This window comes from Marmota flaviventris, chromosome 1, assembly GCF_047511675.1.
Source record: "Marmota flaviventris isolate mMarFla1 chromosome 1, mMarFla1.hap1, whole genome shotgun sequence".
Classification (NCBI taxonomy): domain Eukaryota; kingdom Metazoa; phylum Chordata; class Mammalia; order Rodentia; family Sciuridae; genus Marmota; species Marmota flaviventris.
The window spans coordinates 210,867,785-210,884,562 of NC_092498.1; the positions used below are offsets into that span (position 1 = coordinate 210,867,785).

Consider the following 16,778-nt stretch of genomic DNA (forward strand, 5'->3'; position numbering starts at 1 on the left):
AATATTATAATTTGTGTGGAACAACAATAACAAAAACTCCTAATGGCCAAAGCAATCTTGGGCAAAAAGAACAAAGAGGCTTACAGAGAGATCACAGTGCTCAGATCAAAGACTGTGGTATCATCCAGCTTGATAGAGCTCAGACCTGTAACCCCAGCTACGAGGGAGGCTGAGGCAGAAGGAGCACAAATTTGAGACCAGCCTCAGCAACTTAGACCCTGTCTAAAAATTAAAAATAAAAAAGGGCCGGGGTGTGGGTCAGTGGTACGGCACCCTAAATTGCCATTCCCCACAGAAAAATAAAAAAGAGAAACCTTACATAAACCAGTGGAACAGAACTGAGGAATCACACATCTATAATCAGGTGATTTTCAGTGAAGTTGCTAAAGACGCAGTTGAGAAAGGACACATTTATTTATTTATGGTACTGGAGATGGAACCCAGAGGCACCTTGCCACTGAGCTACCTCCCCAATCCTTTTTACTTTTCATTTTGAGACAGTCTCACTAAGTTACTGAGGCTGGCTTGAATTTATGGTCCTCCTGCCTCAGCCTCCCCAGTCACTAGGGTTATAGGTGTTTGCACACCTGTAATCTCCGTGATTCAGGTAGTTGAGGCAAGAGGATTGCAAGTTTGAGACCAGCCTCAGCAATTTAGCAAAACCCCCCCTTTTTTTTTATTGTCAATGTGTGGGAGGCGGCCACTCTGATTCACATTCTCCTTCCCTGAGTGGAGAGGCTTTGACTGGTCACTGCATCTAGTTGTGACCTGGACATTGCCCCAGTCCCGAAGGTTGAGGACGCATCTTCAGACATAGGTGTGTTATCCCATGGACTGAGCTACACTCACCTGTTCCTTCGTAATACTATCCCTTTACCCTGTTTGGGATAGAATGTTCCATGGAAATGCCCTTTGTGTGTCCCCTTCTCTTGCTCTGCCTTTGGGTGTGGCCTTCCTAGATGTCAGTCAACCTGCTGACGGCAGACATCACGAAGCTAGACTTAACCCGCCCCCCGAACCTGATCCCTTGCTTCATTTGAATGGCTTCTTCTCAATAAAAGGGTTCAGCACGCACTTGTTCACTCTCTTTCTTCGGACCCTTAAGGTCAGAGGAGCCGTCACAGGACCTCAAAGAAAAAGAGATTTCTGTCTCTTGTGTGGTTACTTCAGGCAGCCCAGTTCCCCCGGAGTGACCCTGAGTGTTTTGGTTGTGAGGAACGTGACATCAGTGGACCTTTATTTTATTTATTTATATGTGGTGCTGAGGCTCGAACTCAGGGCCTCACACATGCTAGGTGAGTGCTCTACCGCTGAGCCACAACTCCAGCCCCTAAAACCTGTCTTCAAAAAAAAAAAAAAAAAAGGACTGGGGATGCAGCTCAGTGGTAAAGCACCCCTGATCCGGAAAGAAAAGGTGATATCCACTTGTGGGGCTGGGTTGTGGCTCAGTGGTAGAGCACTTGCCTAGCACAAGTGAGGCACTGGGTTCGATCCTCAGCACCACATAAAAATAAAAATAAAGGTATTGTGTCCACTTACAACTAAAATATTTTTAAAAAGATATCCACTTGCAGAGGAATGAAACTGGACCCCCATTTCTTATTAATTACAAAAATCAACAGTATACTAATTAAGACCTAAGATCTAAAACTAAAACTACCAGAAAAAAAAAAGGATAGCTTTCCAGACGTCAAAAGGGGCTAGGAAAGTTATCTTGGACAAACCCTCTCACCCTAAAAATTACAGGAATCACACAGATGTGTGGGATTACATCAGACTAAAAAGCTTCTGTGGAGGTGTGGAGCAATCACTTGATTGAAAAAACAACTTTGGTTTGGTAGAACCAAAGCCAACTGTATAGATGACAAGGAACCAACATCCAGAATATCTAAGCTCAAAAGCAAAAAGCCAAATAGCCTGATTTAAAAATGGGCAATAGGAATGCAAGGTGGAAATAATTTTTTTGGTGCTGGGGGTAGAACCAGGGCCTCCAGCATGCTAGGCAAGTGCCGAGACCCCATGAACTGAATGTCAGGTGTGAGGAGCATTCACTGCCCACCTGTGCCGAATCCCAGCTGGCTGGGCAGCAAGGGTACGTTCAACTAGACTTGATTTGCGATTTTTGAGTCTGTTTGCATCTGTATTCAGAAGATATATGCATGTACCCTTTTATAATATATACCATTAAGTATAATATTATATACTATATATATTATAGTATAATATATGCCATGTAGGTAAGTGTATTGATATACTCACATATGTATACATTAAGTATGTAGTGTACATTTTTAGTATATGTACACTACTAGTATATATAATAGCATTTAATACACTGTATTATCCTGGTATGTCCTATGTAGGGTAGCCCAATGCTTCCTCAATCCCTTGTATGTGATTCTGCCAATCCCTGCTAGCCTTTAAGATTGTTCAAGCAAGTCAGCCACATTTCCCCACGAGAACCACAAGGCTTCCCTGTCACACCCCGTTTTCTCTTCCCAAGTACATCTATGCGCAGGCCTGGTGGCTCATGGCCATGCAGTGTGCTGTAAGGAGCATGTGGCTGTAGTTTTTTGTTTGTTTTAATATTTATTTTTTTAGTTTTCGGTGGACACAACATCTTTATTTATTTATTTTTAAAGTGGTACTGAGGATCGAACCCAGCGTCCCGCGCATGCCAGGCGAGCGCACTACCACTTGAGCCACATCCCCAGCCCTGGCTGTCGTTTTAACACTAGCTCTATAAGGCAATTCAAGCACCCTGCAGGACCAACAGTGTGTGTCACCTGGCAGTGTTGTGCCACCTGGCCCAGGGGGACCACCCTCGAGCAGTACCTTTCCAGCAATGGTTACCCCTAAAGAGCTCCAACCCCTTTCTGAACGAAGTGCCTGGTACCTGAACCAAACCAAATGCATGTATAAGAAGGAAAAAAACCCTGATTGAAAACGGTCTGTGGTGGAGATGCTCCCAGTCAGATGGTCATTGGACCCCTAAATACATCTGGTCCAGGCCACCAGCCTGCTGCCATAGTCTGAGAACGTTGTCAGAATAAACTGCTTGAACATCACATTGTATCTAAGTAACTCATTTTTTTATGTGAATTGGGCTGAACAGGAGAAATTGCCCCTGAATGAGCTGGTTAAGCAAGCCCCCCCCCCCAGTCTCCACTGTGCCATATGCTGAGAGATATGTGTGTCCTTAATTTGTCTATGGGTAATCTGGGGGCAAGATTCCCACAGTGCTTTACCCCAAAGGGGGTGACTTTGGATGAGTCCTCATTGCTTTTGGAAGAATCAGATAGGGAAGACCCTTGGCAATAGCCAAAGAATCTGTCAGAATGTGCACACAACCCCAGCTCTCAGTCACAAAGGGATTCTGTAGCATTCACATGGTGGCCTGGGATGTGGCTCAAGATGCCCTCCGTTGGGTCCCATCTTTGATTGGGAATGGTCACAAGATAGGGATTAGAAGCAGCATCTCTCCAGTGAACACCATCCTGTGGCCAGAAGGCACACTGCTTTAGTCCGCTTTTTTCCTGCTGTGACTGAAAGACCAACCAGCACAGCTGTACAGGAGGGAAAGTTTACTTGAGGGCTCACGGGTTCAGAGGTCTCAGTCCACAGACAGCCGGCTCCATTCCACAGGGCTTGAGGTGAGGCTGAACATCATGGCGGAGGAGTGTGGCAGAGGAATGTGGCTCCCACGATGATCAGAGCAGAGACTCCAAGGGTCAGATATAAAATATAGACCCAAAGCCACGCTCCCATGCCCACCTCCTCCAGCCACACCCCACCTGCCTTCAGTTACCACGCAACCCATCAGGTGGCTGTGACTAATTCCGATTGGGTTTGGGCTCGGTAACCCAATCCTTTCCTCTGAGCACTTCAACCATCACATACACCATCCATCAAGTACCTGGAAAGACTGGCCCAGTGGCCAGTGGGTCTAGGAAGGAGGTCACCTCTCCATAACCCTTGTGTCACACTGAGTCGGAAATCACTGCCTCCCATAGCTCAATGAAGAAGGTGCAGAGGAGGAATGATTGGGCTGAGCACCTTAACTCAGTTGGTGGATTAATCACCTGATGGAATTCGTTGAGTGGTAACTGGAGGTAGGTGGGTGTGGCTGGGGGGAAGTGGTTCACTGGGGGCGTGGCTTTGGGGTCTATATTTGCATCAGGTGGGTGGCGCGCGCTCTGCTTCCTGATCTTCCTGCCACTTCCTGCTGCTTCCTGCCACGCTCTTCCTCCGTCATGTTGTGCCTTGCCTTGACCCTGAGGAATGGAGTCTGCCGTCTGTGGCCTGAGACGTCTGAAACTGTGAGTCCCCAAATGACTTTTCCTTCTCTGTGATTGTTCTGGTTGGGACTTCTGGTCACAGAAGCAAAACAAACTGTGTCCTTATCTTTTCAGTGAAGAGATGGCTATGACAAGCCACCCGGGTGACTTACCTACCTGGCCCAGCTGCGCAGCCAGCTGCAAGGGAGGGCGAGGGTTTCTGCCTGTGAAGGTTCTGTCTCCAAAGGATCCTTTTGTATCTTGCGGTGGTTGCTCTGATTGTTTTAGGACAGGGACGGGGTTAGTTTCTCTCACCAGGAAGGCAAAATAGGAGTGAGATAAGGTGGATAAGGTCCCTGGACAATTTGGGGATGATGTGTGATTTGGCGGCTCTTGGAGGCCGAAAAAGCATCTGCTAGGTTTGAATGTTGCTTCCCAAACTCATGCTGACGTCTAGTTACAGGTTCGGAGGTCTCAGTCCACAGACCGCCGGCTCACGCTGATGTCCAGTAGTCAGCAGTTAGATCCCGGGGCTCTGCCTTCAGGAACGCATCAGTGCCGTTGCTGTGGGAATGATTTCCTAATAAAGGTCAAGTTCAGCCACTTTGGTTACCCTCTTTCATCCTCCCCGTGCCTTTCAGCCATGGATAGTGCTGCGAGGCGGCCCTGGCCAGATGCAAGACCTTGAACTTTCAAGATGAAAGATTTGAACTTTCTAGTCTCCCGCACTATTGGGAAATAAAATGCAGTTCATTATAAATTACCAGTAATCCTCAGGATTCTGACAGCACAAAATGGACTTAGACACACCAGGAGTAGGGAAGGACAAAAGTAGGGTGTTGGTATTTGGATAGATTCTATTTGTTCTCCCCTTCAAAATGAGTAGAATTTTAATTTGTCAGTGGAGCTGGTGATTTGGAGATAGCAGGGTTGTTGTGTCCCAGGGGTCATTGCTGCCATGTGACATGGGTTCTGTGACTTTTTTTTTTTTTCTGAAAATGCCACCTCACAGCCACCTGTGACTGCTACAGAGGTATTTTCCTGAGTGGAAGAGGGATGGGCTTCTAGGCAGACTTGTTGGAAAGCAGGCACTGAGCAAGCTGGAGACGGAAACCCTGTCAGGACATGACGCTGAAGCTGAGTTGGCATGTCCCCAGAACAGTCTCCCTGGGGTGATGCTCCGTGGGATGGGCTCTTATGTTTTAGAGCCACAGCATCACCAACAAAGTCTGAGGTGATCGATTTAAATCCAAAGGCCCCATCTTGATTTTAGGAACCTCTCAATTTTCTCAAGTAGAGTGGGTGTAAGTAGAGGGCAGGGTTAGGGCTAGGAGTTTCCTGAAGATGGGGTTGCAGGCAAGGCCTCGTGGGACCCGATTACTTCTCCATCCTTTATTTCTTTGATCCCACGGTGGTAGAAAGAAGTGTTGTAGAAGTAAAAATGAAGGTGGCAGAGTTAAACATAGTTCAAGTGTGTGAAACTGTTTTGCGATAATTATTTTTAAGTCTTTTTAAAAATATTTTTATTTTATTTATTTGTATTTATGTGGTGCTGAGGATCGAACCCAGGGCCTTGCACATGCGAGGTGAGTGCTCTAACCACTGAACCACAACCCCAGACCCAATAATTATTTTTTATACCAGAGATTGAACCCGGGGCACGTAACTACTGAGCCACATCCCCAGCCTTTTTTTATATTTTATTTAGAGACAGGGTCTTGCTGAATTACTTTGGGCCTTGCTTACTTGCTGAGGCTGGATGTGAACTCACGATCCTCCTGCCTCAGTCTCCCGAGCTGCTGGGATTGCAGGTATGTACCACCACACCCAGCTAATAATTATTTTTAAGATACATAATATCACTTAAAGTGTTCTTATAAGTTTTCACATGTATATAGTCATACCACCACCATGAAGATGAAAAACAGGAACATAACCCCTAAAGTTGATCCTTGCAGTGCCCAGTCCTGCTCAACACATCTACCCTTCACCAGTGAACTGTCAGGTCTCCTTACCTTCACTTTACTAGAAAGTTATATGGATGCAACGTTATGTTGTTTTTTTAGTTCTGAGCTTGAAAACTGTCCTGTGCAACAGAGTAAGGCCCTATCTAAGAAGCAGAAGCAGAATAAACCCCACAGAGATGCTGTTTTTATGAACTATGTGAGGTTGTGTACTCCTGTTTTTATCTTTTAATACTTATGAGACGGAAGGATTGATTGGTGAATCATATGAGACCCTAGTAATTATGAAATCTCAAAATATCTCCATTAAGAAAATAAAAGGGGCTGGGGATGTGGCTCAAGCGGTAGCGCCCTCGCCTGGCATGCGTGCAGCCCGGGTTCGATCCTCAGCACCACATACAAACAAAGATGTTGTGTCCGCCGAAAACTAAAAAAAAAATTAAAAAAAAAAAAAAAAAAGAAGAAGAAAATAAAAGTAGCAATAAAAACATGGACAAAGATTATATTCACTTCCTATTTTAATACAAAACAAAGTTATTATTCCTTTTTTTTGGTATCAGGAATTGAATTCAGGGGCACTCAAACAGTAAGCCACATCCCCAGCCCTATTTTGTATTTTATTTAGAGATAGGATCTCACTGAGTTGCTTAGCACCTTGCTTTTGCTCAGGCTGGCTTTGAGCTTGTGATTCTCCTGCCTCAGCCTCCTGAGCCGCTGGGATTACAGGCATGTGTCACTGTGCCCAGCTGTTCTTCACATCTTAATGTGTATTTGAACAGGGTAGTGATATCTGAAGGCCCTCCCACATTCCTTACCTTCATAGGGTTTCTCTCCAGAATTCCTTAATTCATGTGCTTGGAAACCTAGAACAGATATGTAGGTTTCCCACATTGCTTGCACTCATGGTCCTTTCCAGCAGTATGCCTCTGAATGCACTGGCCGTAACCGAAGGCTTTCCCACATTTATTACATTTGTAGGGTTTCTCTCTAATGTATTTTCATGTCTTTGAGCAGAATTGAAATATCTTAATGGTTTGCTACATTGGGGTTTCTTTCCCATGTGAATTAATTCATGTTTTTGGAAACCTAAAGCCAACATGTAGGTTTTCCCACATTGCTGACATTCATAACACTCCTCTGCACTGCAAGTCCTGTCCTGCATTTGACCACGTTAGCAAGACCTGAGGCCTTGCCACATTCTTTACATTCATAGGGTTTCTCTCCAGTATGATTGTTTTTATATATTTTTTAAAATTTTTTAATATTTATTTTTCAGTTTTCGGTGGACACAACATCTTTTATTTTTTTTCTTTTTAAAGAGAGAGAGATTTTTTTAATATTTATTTTTTTAGTTTGCGGCAGTTACAACATCTTTATTTGTATGTGGTGCTGAGGATCGAACCCAGTGCCCTGCGCATGCCAGGCAAGCTCACTACCGCTTGAGCTACAACCCCAGCCCTGTTTTTATATTTTTGAACAAAATTTTGATATCTGAATGTTTTCCTACACTTCTTACATTCAGTCTCTCTTCAGTATGACTTCATTCATGCATTTGAAAACCTAGAGCAGACATGTGAGTTTTCCCACATTATTTACATTCATAGTGTTTCTGTGCAGAGTATTCTTTTTCATGTGTTTGAGCAGACTGGTGGTATCTGAAGGCTTTCCCACATTTCTTACATTTATAAGGTTTTTCTTCAGTGCAAGTCACTTCGTGTAATTTAATGGAGTGCTGATATCTGAATGCTTTCCTGCATATCATATTCATAGTGCTTCTTATAGCACTTCTTAGGTCTCACGTTGCTTTGGATCACCAATGATATTTTAAATGAGAAAAACCTAGTGAAATATCCAGCAAAAATTACTTGAAGCATGTATTGATATGTAAAGTACAAAAAACCCCTAAATAACTATTCTGTTCAGAAAGGGAAGATGACAGTTTGTTGTTTCCAAGGCAAGATATGGGTTTCCAAACAACTGATCCTATTTTAACATTTCTAGGAATTGCAAGTTTATGCCCCAGAATTCTCTTTGAAATCATCCAAGAGGAAAAAACACAACTCCTGAACTTACTGCACATACTAGGGGAGTTAAAAAAGTAAAAAGAATACATAACAAGTAAAATATAAATATGGTAAAATTTTATTTTTTTAAGATTCACATTTCTTGTCTCTTTGGAAATATTTCATATTGTTGTTCAGATTCTATTAATTAAATACATTTTTCCATTTATTGAAATACTACAAAGCAAGTAAATAAATCTATTTAAGGTGACCAGCTCAGGGAGAGGCAGTCCTGTCCTGGGACTGGGTCAGAAGGCCAGATCGGCCAGGAAACTTTCCAACAGGAACCTCAACCCAAGGGAGTTCCCTAGGACATCTGTGCCCAGGAAAGACACTGGGAGGAAAGGAAATTTTTTTTCTTTTTACCATATAGCTCCATGTGCTGATTCTCTGCTTTCCTGTCAAATAAGTTTTTTTTTTATTATGAATATTTTATGTATCTATTTGGTGCTCAGAATTGAGCACAGAAATCCTCCCCACCTCCAAAATAAATATTTTAAAGAGTTATCCCTATCTCTTTAAAAAATGATTAAGAATTAAGCACATGCCTGTAATCCCAGTGTCTCTGGAGGCTGAGACAGGAGGACCAGGAGTTCAAAGCCAGCCTCAACAACTTAGGGAGACTCTAAGCAACTCAGTGAGACCTTGTCTCTAAATAAAATACAAAATAGGGCTGGGGATGTGGCTCAGTGGTGAAATGCCCCTGAGTTCAATCCCTGGTACCAAAAAAAAAAAAAAAGAATTGAAACACTTGTCTGAAATGTGCAATAAAGGATAAATAGTTATACATAATGATATAAATTGGAGAGGGGCAGTTGGCCTTTGGGAATGGCAGGAGGAATCTGCAGATTTAGGAATTTCTAGGAATAACTAGGCTCGGGGAAGAGGCTTGTGGATTTGAGACTCGGCTTCCAATAAACCTGGAAACCTCAGGGAAAACATCCTCCCTGGGGAGAAGAGAGGGGCTGGGTCCCCACACACCGCAACTCCTGTGCAGGAACCTCCTTCAGTGAGAGGTCAGCAGGAACTCTCACCTGGAGTCCGTTTAGGATCTCACCTAACAGCCAAATTCGCACACGTGCTGCCCTCATTGGAACACGCAGCGGATCTGCTGACCAACTGTTCCCCCTCCAAGCCAGGAGCTCCGCCCGGCCTTCCTCGGGTCCCTACACAGGTCGCCCCAACTGGCCTGACCAGTTTCCACTCAGATCCCCGACCCCAGGCACTCATTTCTCCCAGGCAGACCCAGCGGGCCTGTGGTCGCGTCCCACTGCAGTACCCGGGTCCTGCCCTGATAGCCCCACTGGCCCTCGCCCACCAGGGGCTCCCACAAGATGGAGAGCCTTGGACCGACCCTGCAAGCAGAGACTCCTTTCCCCTGTAGGGTCCCGCCTCTTGCTCAGGGCATTCCCAGGACCCGTGCCCAGGCCAAACTCTCAGGCTGGGCCCTGGCGCCCTGCCGGTCCTGATCCTTCCCTGGAGCTGTCTCCTAGTCCTTTCGGGTTCCCCTGCCGGACCTTCACCTCAGGCACCTGAGGACTGAAACTCGCCTCCTAGTGTCCCCCAAGCCCCCCTTCAACCCCCCACCAATCTCCAGCCACCAGACCGCCCTCTCCCCGGCCACCTCTGTTCCCAGGCTCTTTCATTCCGTCAGTCTTCCTCCAGGAGCATCCGAGAGCTGCGGCACTCGATTATCTGGATAAGTTTCAGATTCTAAAGGTCTGGCGGAGCTGGGGTGGCCCCCTCCACCAAGGCCCCCCATTCCTCCGGTTTAGCACTGCCTTGGGTCCCCTCATTTCCCCCTCTCCAAAGTCCCCCACGGCCTCTCCAACGGCTCAACACTCCTCCCGGTCTCCACTGTACCCTCTCCCATTACTGCCCGGCTCTGCAGGCCAGTCCCTGCTCTGCGGGTCCCCTTGACCTCCCTCCCTTCTGGGCCCAGCCCCCCACTCAGCCCCACCCTCTGGCCTGGGCCCCACCCCCACCCCGCATTGTCAGCCGGTTCCGCTCCAAGCCCTGCCCCCTGCCTCGGCCCGCCCTGCCCCGCCCTCTCCTGGTGGCCCGCGGGGCCTGCAGACGCTGCTGCTGCGCTCCAGAACTAGTTTGTTGTGGGGAGAACGCGGCCGTCAGAGAGCGCCCAGGACATTGAACTGGACAGTGAAAAGGTGGAAAGGAAACGGGAGGCGAGAGGACACCCCGGCTTAGCGGGGGCCACCAGCCGAAGACCCGCTTGCCTTCACCATGGCGGCTTCAGGCTGCGCCTCCAGACTCCACTGGACGAACAGCGCCCCGGTGCCCGTGATTTTTCATGGTGGGAATGCAGTGGCTGGAGATGGACTTCCAAACATGTAGGGCGAGCCTGAGAATGCGCGGGGAATCTAAGGTCCCGGTAGCCCTCAGACATGGAAACGGAGCTCGAAGGTGGGGACTCTCGGTGTCAAAGTCCCAGGAAGCCGTCTGTGGATCTGGGGACTGTGTCCAAATACCACCAGGTCGGGTGAGGGACCAAGGACCTGATTCTGAAAGAATCTGAGGTACTTACTGCCATCTAAGGAGCCAGGGAGGATTTAGAAGTCAAGGCCTCTGTCCAGGCCTGAAAGAAATTGTGTCACACCCAGGAAGTAAAAGAAGCCCAATTAAAAAGGTCGCACATTATATGATTCTACTTATATGAAGTCTGAAAACCACAAAGTCATAGGAACGGAAACAGCAGTTGGTGAATTTTCTTGGATATGTTCACTATTTGCATTGTGGGGATGTTTTCAAAGGGTAGAGTGTATGTCAGGACATCTCAGTTTAAATATGAGCAGTAAACTGGCTGTCAGTTATACACCAACAAAGCTGGGAAGCAAGCGAGCAATAAAGAACATTCACCTGACACTTAGGAGCAAAACACACACACACACACACACACACACACACACACGGGTCAAGGGTGGAGCTCATGTCTTTTATTTTTGGGGTTTGTGTTTTTGGAGACTGAACCCAGGGTCTCACGCGTTAGGCAAATGCTCTACCACTGAGCTACATTCTCAGCCTTTTTAATTTTGAAACAGGGTCTCACTTAAGACCCAGGCTGGCTCTGAAGTAGCTGGGACTGGGATCATGGGTGGGCTCCATAATGCCTGGCCTTTATTTTTTCCCTCCAATCTCATTTTGGGGGCTGGGGATGTAGCTCGGTGGTAGAGCACTTGCCTGGCATGCTTGAAGCCCCGGTTCCATCCCCAGTACTGCCAAAAAAAAAAAAAAAACCCTAATTTTTGAACACCTATTATATTCTTGTTCATTCGCTAGCTACCTCCTCCCTCAACTCCTGAGCTCGAGGAAGGCTGGGTTTTTCCTTAATTTACTACTCTCAGCCTGGCACATGAAGGGCACTGGTCAACCTCCAAACAAGAGAAAAGGTTCATACCATGATCTTGGCTTTGTCACTTTGGGCCTGTGGTGAAGCAGCACATCATGGTGGGGGGACACAGTCACCTCATGCAGTCAGAATGCAAAGAGGAGCCAGGGTCCCAATAACCCTTCAAGGGCCTCCCATGACTCCCCACTTCCCTAAGGCTCTACCACTTCCCAATAGTGCCCAGGTGGGACATCAGGATCCAAATCGTAACTTAAAATCAATAAAACAGAGATGAACCAAAACGAAAAGAGTATATCATGGGCTGAGGCTCAGGGAACAGCGCTTGTCCAATGTGTGAAATCTGGGCTTGATGGCGAGAGCTACAAAAAGCAAAACCAAGAAACACCCAACCACCGAAAGTGAGTTACCAAGGACAAGATTTTACTTCCTCAAAACATCCAAAAGAAATGTCTTACTTCTGTGAATATTAATCAATCCACATAACACAAGTACAAATCCTGTAAGAAATTTTGAGCACCTTTACTTAAAAAAAAAAAAATCACATGGTCCCCTTGGCTACTGATCATGCCACAATGTGTTACACTCCTTCTTGAAACAGGGGTGATACTTGTGTTTGTCAGTTAAGAGAGCACCTACAAAACCATGATTTGACATTATGATAAAAACTCCAATATATGCAATAAAAGTGAAATTCATGTGAGAAAAAAAAATGCTTGAAGCTGTATATACATGGTAACACATCATAAAGTTTAATGAATAACTTGGCAAAACTAAAAGTTGGCCTGATCCACAATGGCGATGGGATATTTAATATATCTTAGTAAATAAAAGAGACAATATTTGTTAGCATACAAGTTGCTTGAACATATTCAACATTATTAAGAGAAATGTACAGAAATTCTCCTTGGGGAAAAAAATTTCAATATTTTTAATCACAGAGAATAAAATGTAACTAAAAATGAACAGAATGATATATTCAGCTGTGAGGAAGAGGAAGACCTCCCTGCAGGCTCAGATGGAAGTAGCCAAGTGCTCTACCACAGAGCACTGCACAATGCAATAAAGCTTTTTTTTATTTTTGGTGGCTGGGGATTTGAACCCAAGGCCTCAGCATGCTGGGCAGTGCTCTACCACTGAGCTACACCACCAGCCCCTCAACTAGTTATTTCTTTGGCATCACTGTAGCTGCCATGCAATCAGGAACACAGTAACTGGCACTGAAAACGGACATTAACTATACAAATTAGATCTTATATCAATTCAACCCGTAGAGGGGAGTCAGAGTATTTCCAAGAATGACTGTCTAAACTGGCTGCCTGACAGACACATTAGGGTTTGGGGGAAAATTCCAACTGAGATATCTCATGTGGAACTGCAACAAAAATTTACAAGAAACTTCACAACTCAGAACAGGGAATCCAACTTATTTTTTTCAGTTGTAGATGACACAATACCTTTATACATGGCGCTGAGGATGGAACCCAGAGCCTCACACATACTAGGCAAAAGACGTGTGACTTCAAAATCTGATAAATGCCTCTTCACTTCTTTCCAATTCTCGTCCAAGTTTAGACTACTGCCAACTTCTAACAAGGCACCATAAGGGGACTACATTCTGGGAAATCTACTTCCCACCATTACCAACAAAGTCATATCACAGTCCAACACTGGCACTACTAAATGCTTTGCCACATTGTTTACATTCATAGGGCTTCTCTCCTGTGTGAGTCCTTTCATGCATTTGCAGGTAATAGGAAGGACTGATGGCTCACTTTTATTGTTCAATCACTGGTCTCTGTCACTCAAAGTGAACTATCCAAATAACAGCCAGAAATAACAAACAGTAAAAGGCAAAAGATGAAAATAAGAATCAACATGAGATTATGATAAAAACTTTACATACTTAAAAATTGATGGCAACTCCTTATTACCCAAGAAAATAAAATAAAATTCTATGCACGTTTTTTACAAAGCAGTTTCCCCCATAAGAAATGGAAGAATATAGAGATGGAGGAGACAGAGCTATAACCCGCCACGTGACCAGTAAGAAATTCCAACAGTTAACAAGTGTTTTAAGTGACCTACTAAACATAAAATTTAAAAGTACATAAAAAGCAAACTTCTCTGTATATTAGAAACATTTCAATTTACCCATGAACCCTAGAATTAAAAATAGTAAAAATTTTATTAAGTAACTTAAAAACACTACCTATTAAACTCTTTTACTGTTGCTTTAAAAGTACTTATGAAAATTATCAAGCCTTAATGATTCTTTGTGGAAATTAGTAAAAATTCAAACTCTAGATCTATATTAAAAATGAGCTATCAGCTGGGTGCAGTAGTGCACACCTATAATCCCAGCAGCTTGGGAGGCTAAAGCAGGAGGATCGTGAGTTCAAAGCCAGCCTCAGCAATGGTGAGGCACTAAGCAACTCAGTGAGACCCTGTCTCTAAATAAAATACAAAATAGGGCTGGGAATGTGGCTCAGTGGTTGAGGTCCCCCAAGTTCAATCTCCAGTACCCGTCTCCAAAAAAAGGAATGAGCTATTAATAAAGAAAATCAATTTAAGCTGGGAGCAGTGCCCATGCCTATTAATCCCAGCAATTCAGGAGGCTGAGGCAGGAGGACCACAAATTCAAGATCAGCCTTGGTAACTTAGCAAGACCCTGTCTTAAAATCTTAAAAAGGGTTGGGCATGCAGCTCAGTGGTAGCGCACTCCTGGGTTCAGCCCCCATTTATGTATTAAACAAAAGGAAAAAAAGAGGAAGGCAGGTGAGAAAATCAGTTTACAACTTTAATAACATTTCCTTCAGGACGTGTATTTTCTGGAGCATTATATGTGTATTAATTTGCATCAGGCTTTGCATATTATTTCAATATGTATGTTTTCTCTAAATTGGAAGCTTCTATAAGGCTTTCAAAGTAACTGTCAAAATTGAAAACATTCTTGTTTTTCACACTTTCAAGTCTTCAATGCAGTGTTCATTATTTCTCTCCACCTTTGCCTGAGTACTGACCAGGGGTCATGGGGCTGGTCAGCAGCTCTAACATGCCAAGCTCCACTCAAGCCCCAGTGTGCATTTTACATGTCCCTTAAGATGAGCCAACCGAGGGCTTTGCCCACTGCTGACTTTCCACTGCTTGCATCTCTCCTCCATGCATTCTCTCATGGCTTTGAAGTGAAGTGGGACATCAAAAGGCACCTGAACCTTCAGCATATTAGAGTTGCTCACCAGTGGGTGTTCTCAATGTGCTTTCCCCCTCAACCAAAGCTTTCCCACATTCCTTACATAGGGTTTCTCTCCAGTATGCGTTCTTTCCTGTTTTGAAAGGGATTGTGACAAATGAAGGCTTTCCCATACTCACGGTATTTGGGCAGTTTTTCTTTCAGTAAGAGTTCTTTCATGAATTCTATTATGTATCTGAAGGGTACTAGAGCGACTGAAGGCTTTACCACATTTTAGACACTCATAGGGTCTTTCTCCAGTGTGCGTCCTTTTGTGTTTTTGAAAGGTGCTAGAACAACTAAATGCTTTTCCACATTCTTGACATACATAGGGTTTCTCTCCAGTGTGCGTTCTTCTATGTATTTGAAAGGAACTGGAACAACCAAAGACCTTCCCACATTCTTGACATTCGTAGGGTTTCTCTTTGGTGTGAGTTCTTGCATGTATTTGAAAGACACTGGAGCGGCTGAAGGCTTTACCACACTTTGTACATTCATAGGGTTTTTCTCCAGTGTGAATCCTTTGATGTCTTTGAAAAGAGCTGTGGCAACTGAAGGCTTTCCCACATTCTTTACACTGATAGGGTTTCTCTCCAGTGTGAGTTCTTTTATGTATTCCAAAGGAACTGGAACTGCTAAATGCTTTGCCACATTGTTTACATTCATAGGGCTTCTCTCCTGTGTGAATCCGTTCATGCATTTGCAGGTAACAGGAACGACTGAAGGCTTTCCCACACTTTTTACACTCAAAGGGTTTCTCTCCAGTGTGAGTTTTTTCATGTCTTTGAAAGGAACTTGGACAATTGAAAGATTTCCCACACTCCTTACATTCATAGGGTCTCTCTCCAGTGTGAGTTCTTTCATGGATTCGAAAGGAACTGGGATTGCTTAAGGTTTTCCCACATTGTTTACACTGATAGACTTTCTCTCCAGTGTGTAGTTTTTCATGTATTTGAAATGAAACAAGACTAATGAATGCTTTTCCACAGTCCTTACATTTATAAGGCCCATCTCCAGTATGCCTTATCATATGCCTCTGAAAGGTTGAGAGAGAAACAAAGGTTTTCCCACATTCCTTACATTCACAGCCTGTGTTTGTTCTGGTGTGAGTTTTTTCATGTATTCGAACAGAACTAGAACGAGCAAAAGCTTTACCACACTGTTTACACTCAAAGGGTTTTTCTCCAGTGTGCGTTCTTTTATGTCTTCGAAAATCACTGGGACATCTGAAGGCTTTCCCACATTCCTTACATTCATAGGGTTTCTCTCCAGTGTGAATCCTCTTATGTATTTGGAAGGACTTGGCAGTACTTAGCCCTTTACCACATTGCTTACATTGATAAGGTTTCTTTTCAGGGTGAGTTTTTTCATGTATTTGACATAAATTAGTAGAATAAAAGGCTTTCCCACATACTTTACATTTACATTCATGAGGTTCCGCTTCAGTGTGTGTTATCCTGTGTCTTTGAAAGCTTGCAAGAGAAATAAAGACTTTTCCACATTCCTTACATTCATAACGTTTCTCTCTAGTGTGATGATAACCGTTGGCTTTTGCACACTGATTATCTTGATGTGTCTCCTTTTCACCGTGATGGTCATGGGTTTTTTGTCCGGTGTGAGCTCTTGGGTGCTTACTAAGGAACGAATGACTTGTGGTCTCCTCTCCACATGTGGTGCTATCATAGGGTTCAACTCCACTTGTTTTCTCAGTCAGATTAAGATCTAGAATCTGGCTGACGGTTTCTTCATTCTGACTACCTTCTTCACTTTCACAGAGTCTCTCTACCAGATGACTTCTGCAAAAAAGGAAAGGCATTGACTGTTTCTTATAATTTTATATTTGTTAATATGAATTACACTTGTCTATTATTGGGGAAATAA

General features: G+C 44.3%; 2 protein-coding genes across 3 annotated transcripts in view; one reads left to right on the top strand and one right to left on the bottom strand.

Moving 5' to 3' along the window:
* The window catches only part of LOC114107842 (zinc finger protein 709-like), a 48,581-nt gene that overhangs the window by 31,211 nt on the left and 592 nt on the right, over positions 1-16,778 (top strand). The gene's annotated exons all lie outside the window — the stretch shown is intronic.
* LOC114107757 (zinc finger protein 709) overlaps positions 13,423-16,778 on the bottom strand; it is a 31,518-nt gene continuing 28,162 nt past the window's right edge. For both annotated transcript variants that reach the window (XM_027955366.2, XM_071602382.1), the window contains exon 4: positions 13,423-16,693. In XM_027955366.2, the coding sequence (XP_027811167.1) occupies positions 15,034-16,693 (1,660 nt within the window). In that variant the 3' untranslated portion in view covers positions 13,423-15,033. The remainder of the gene's footprint in view (positions 16,694-16,778) is intronic.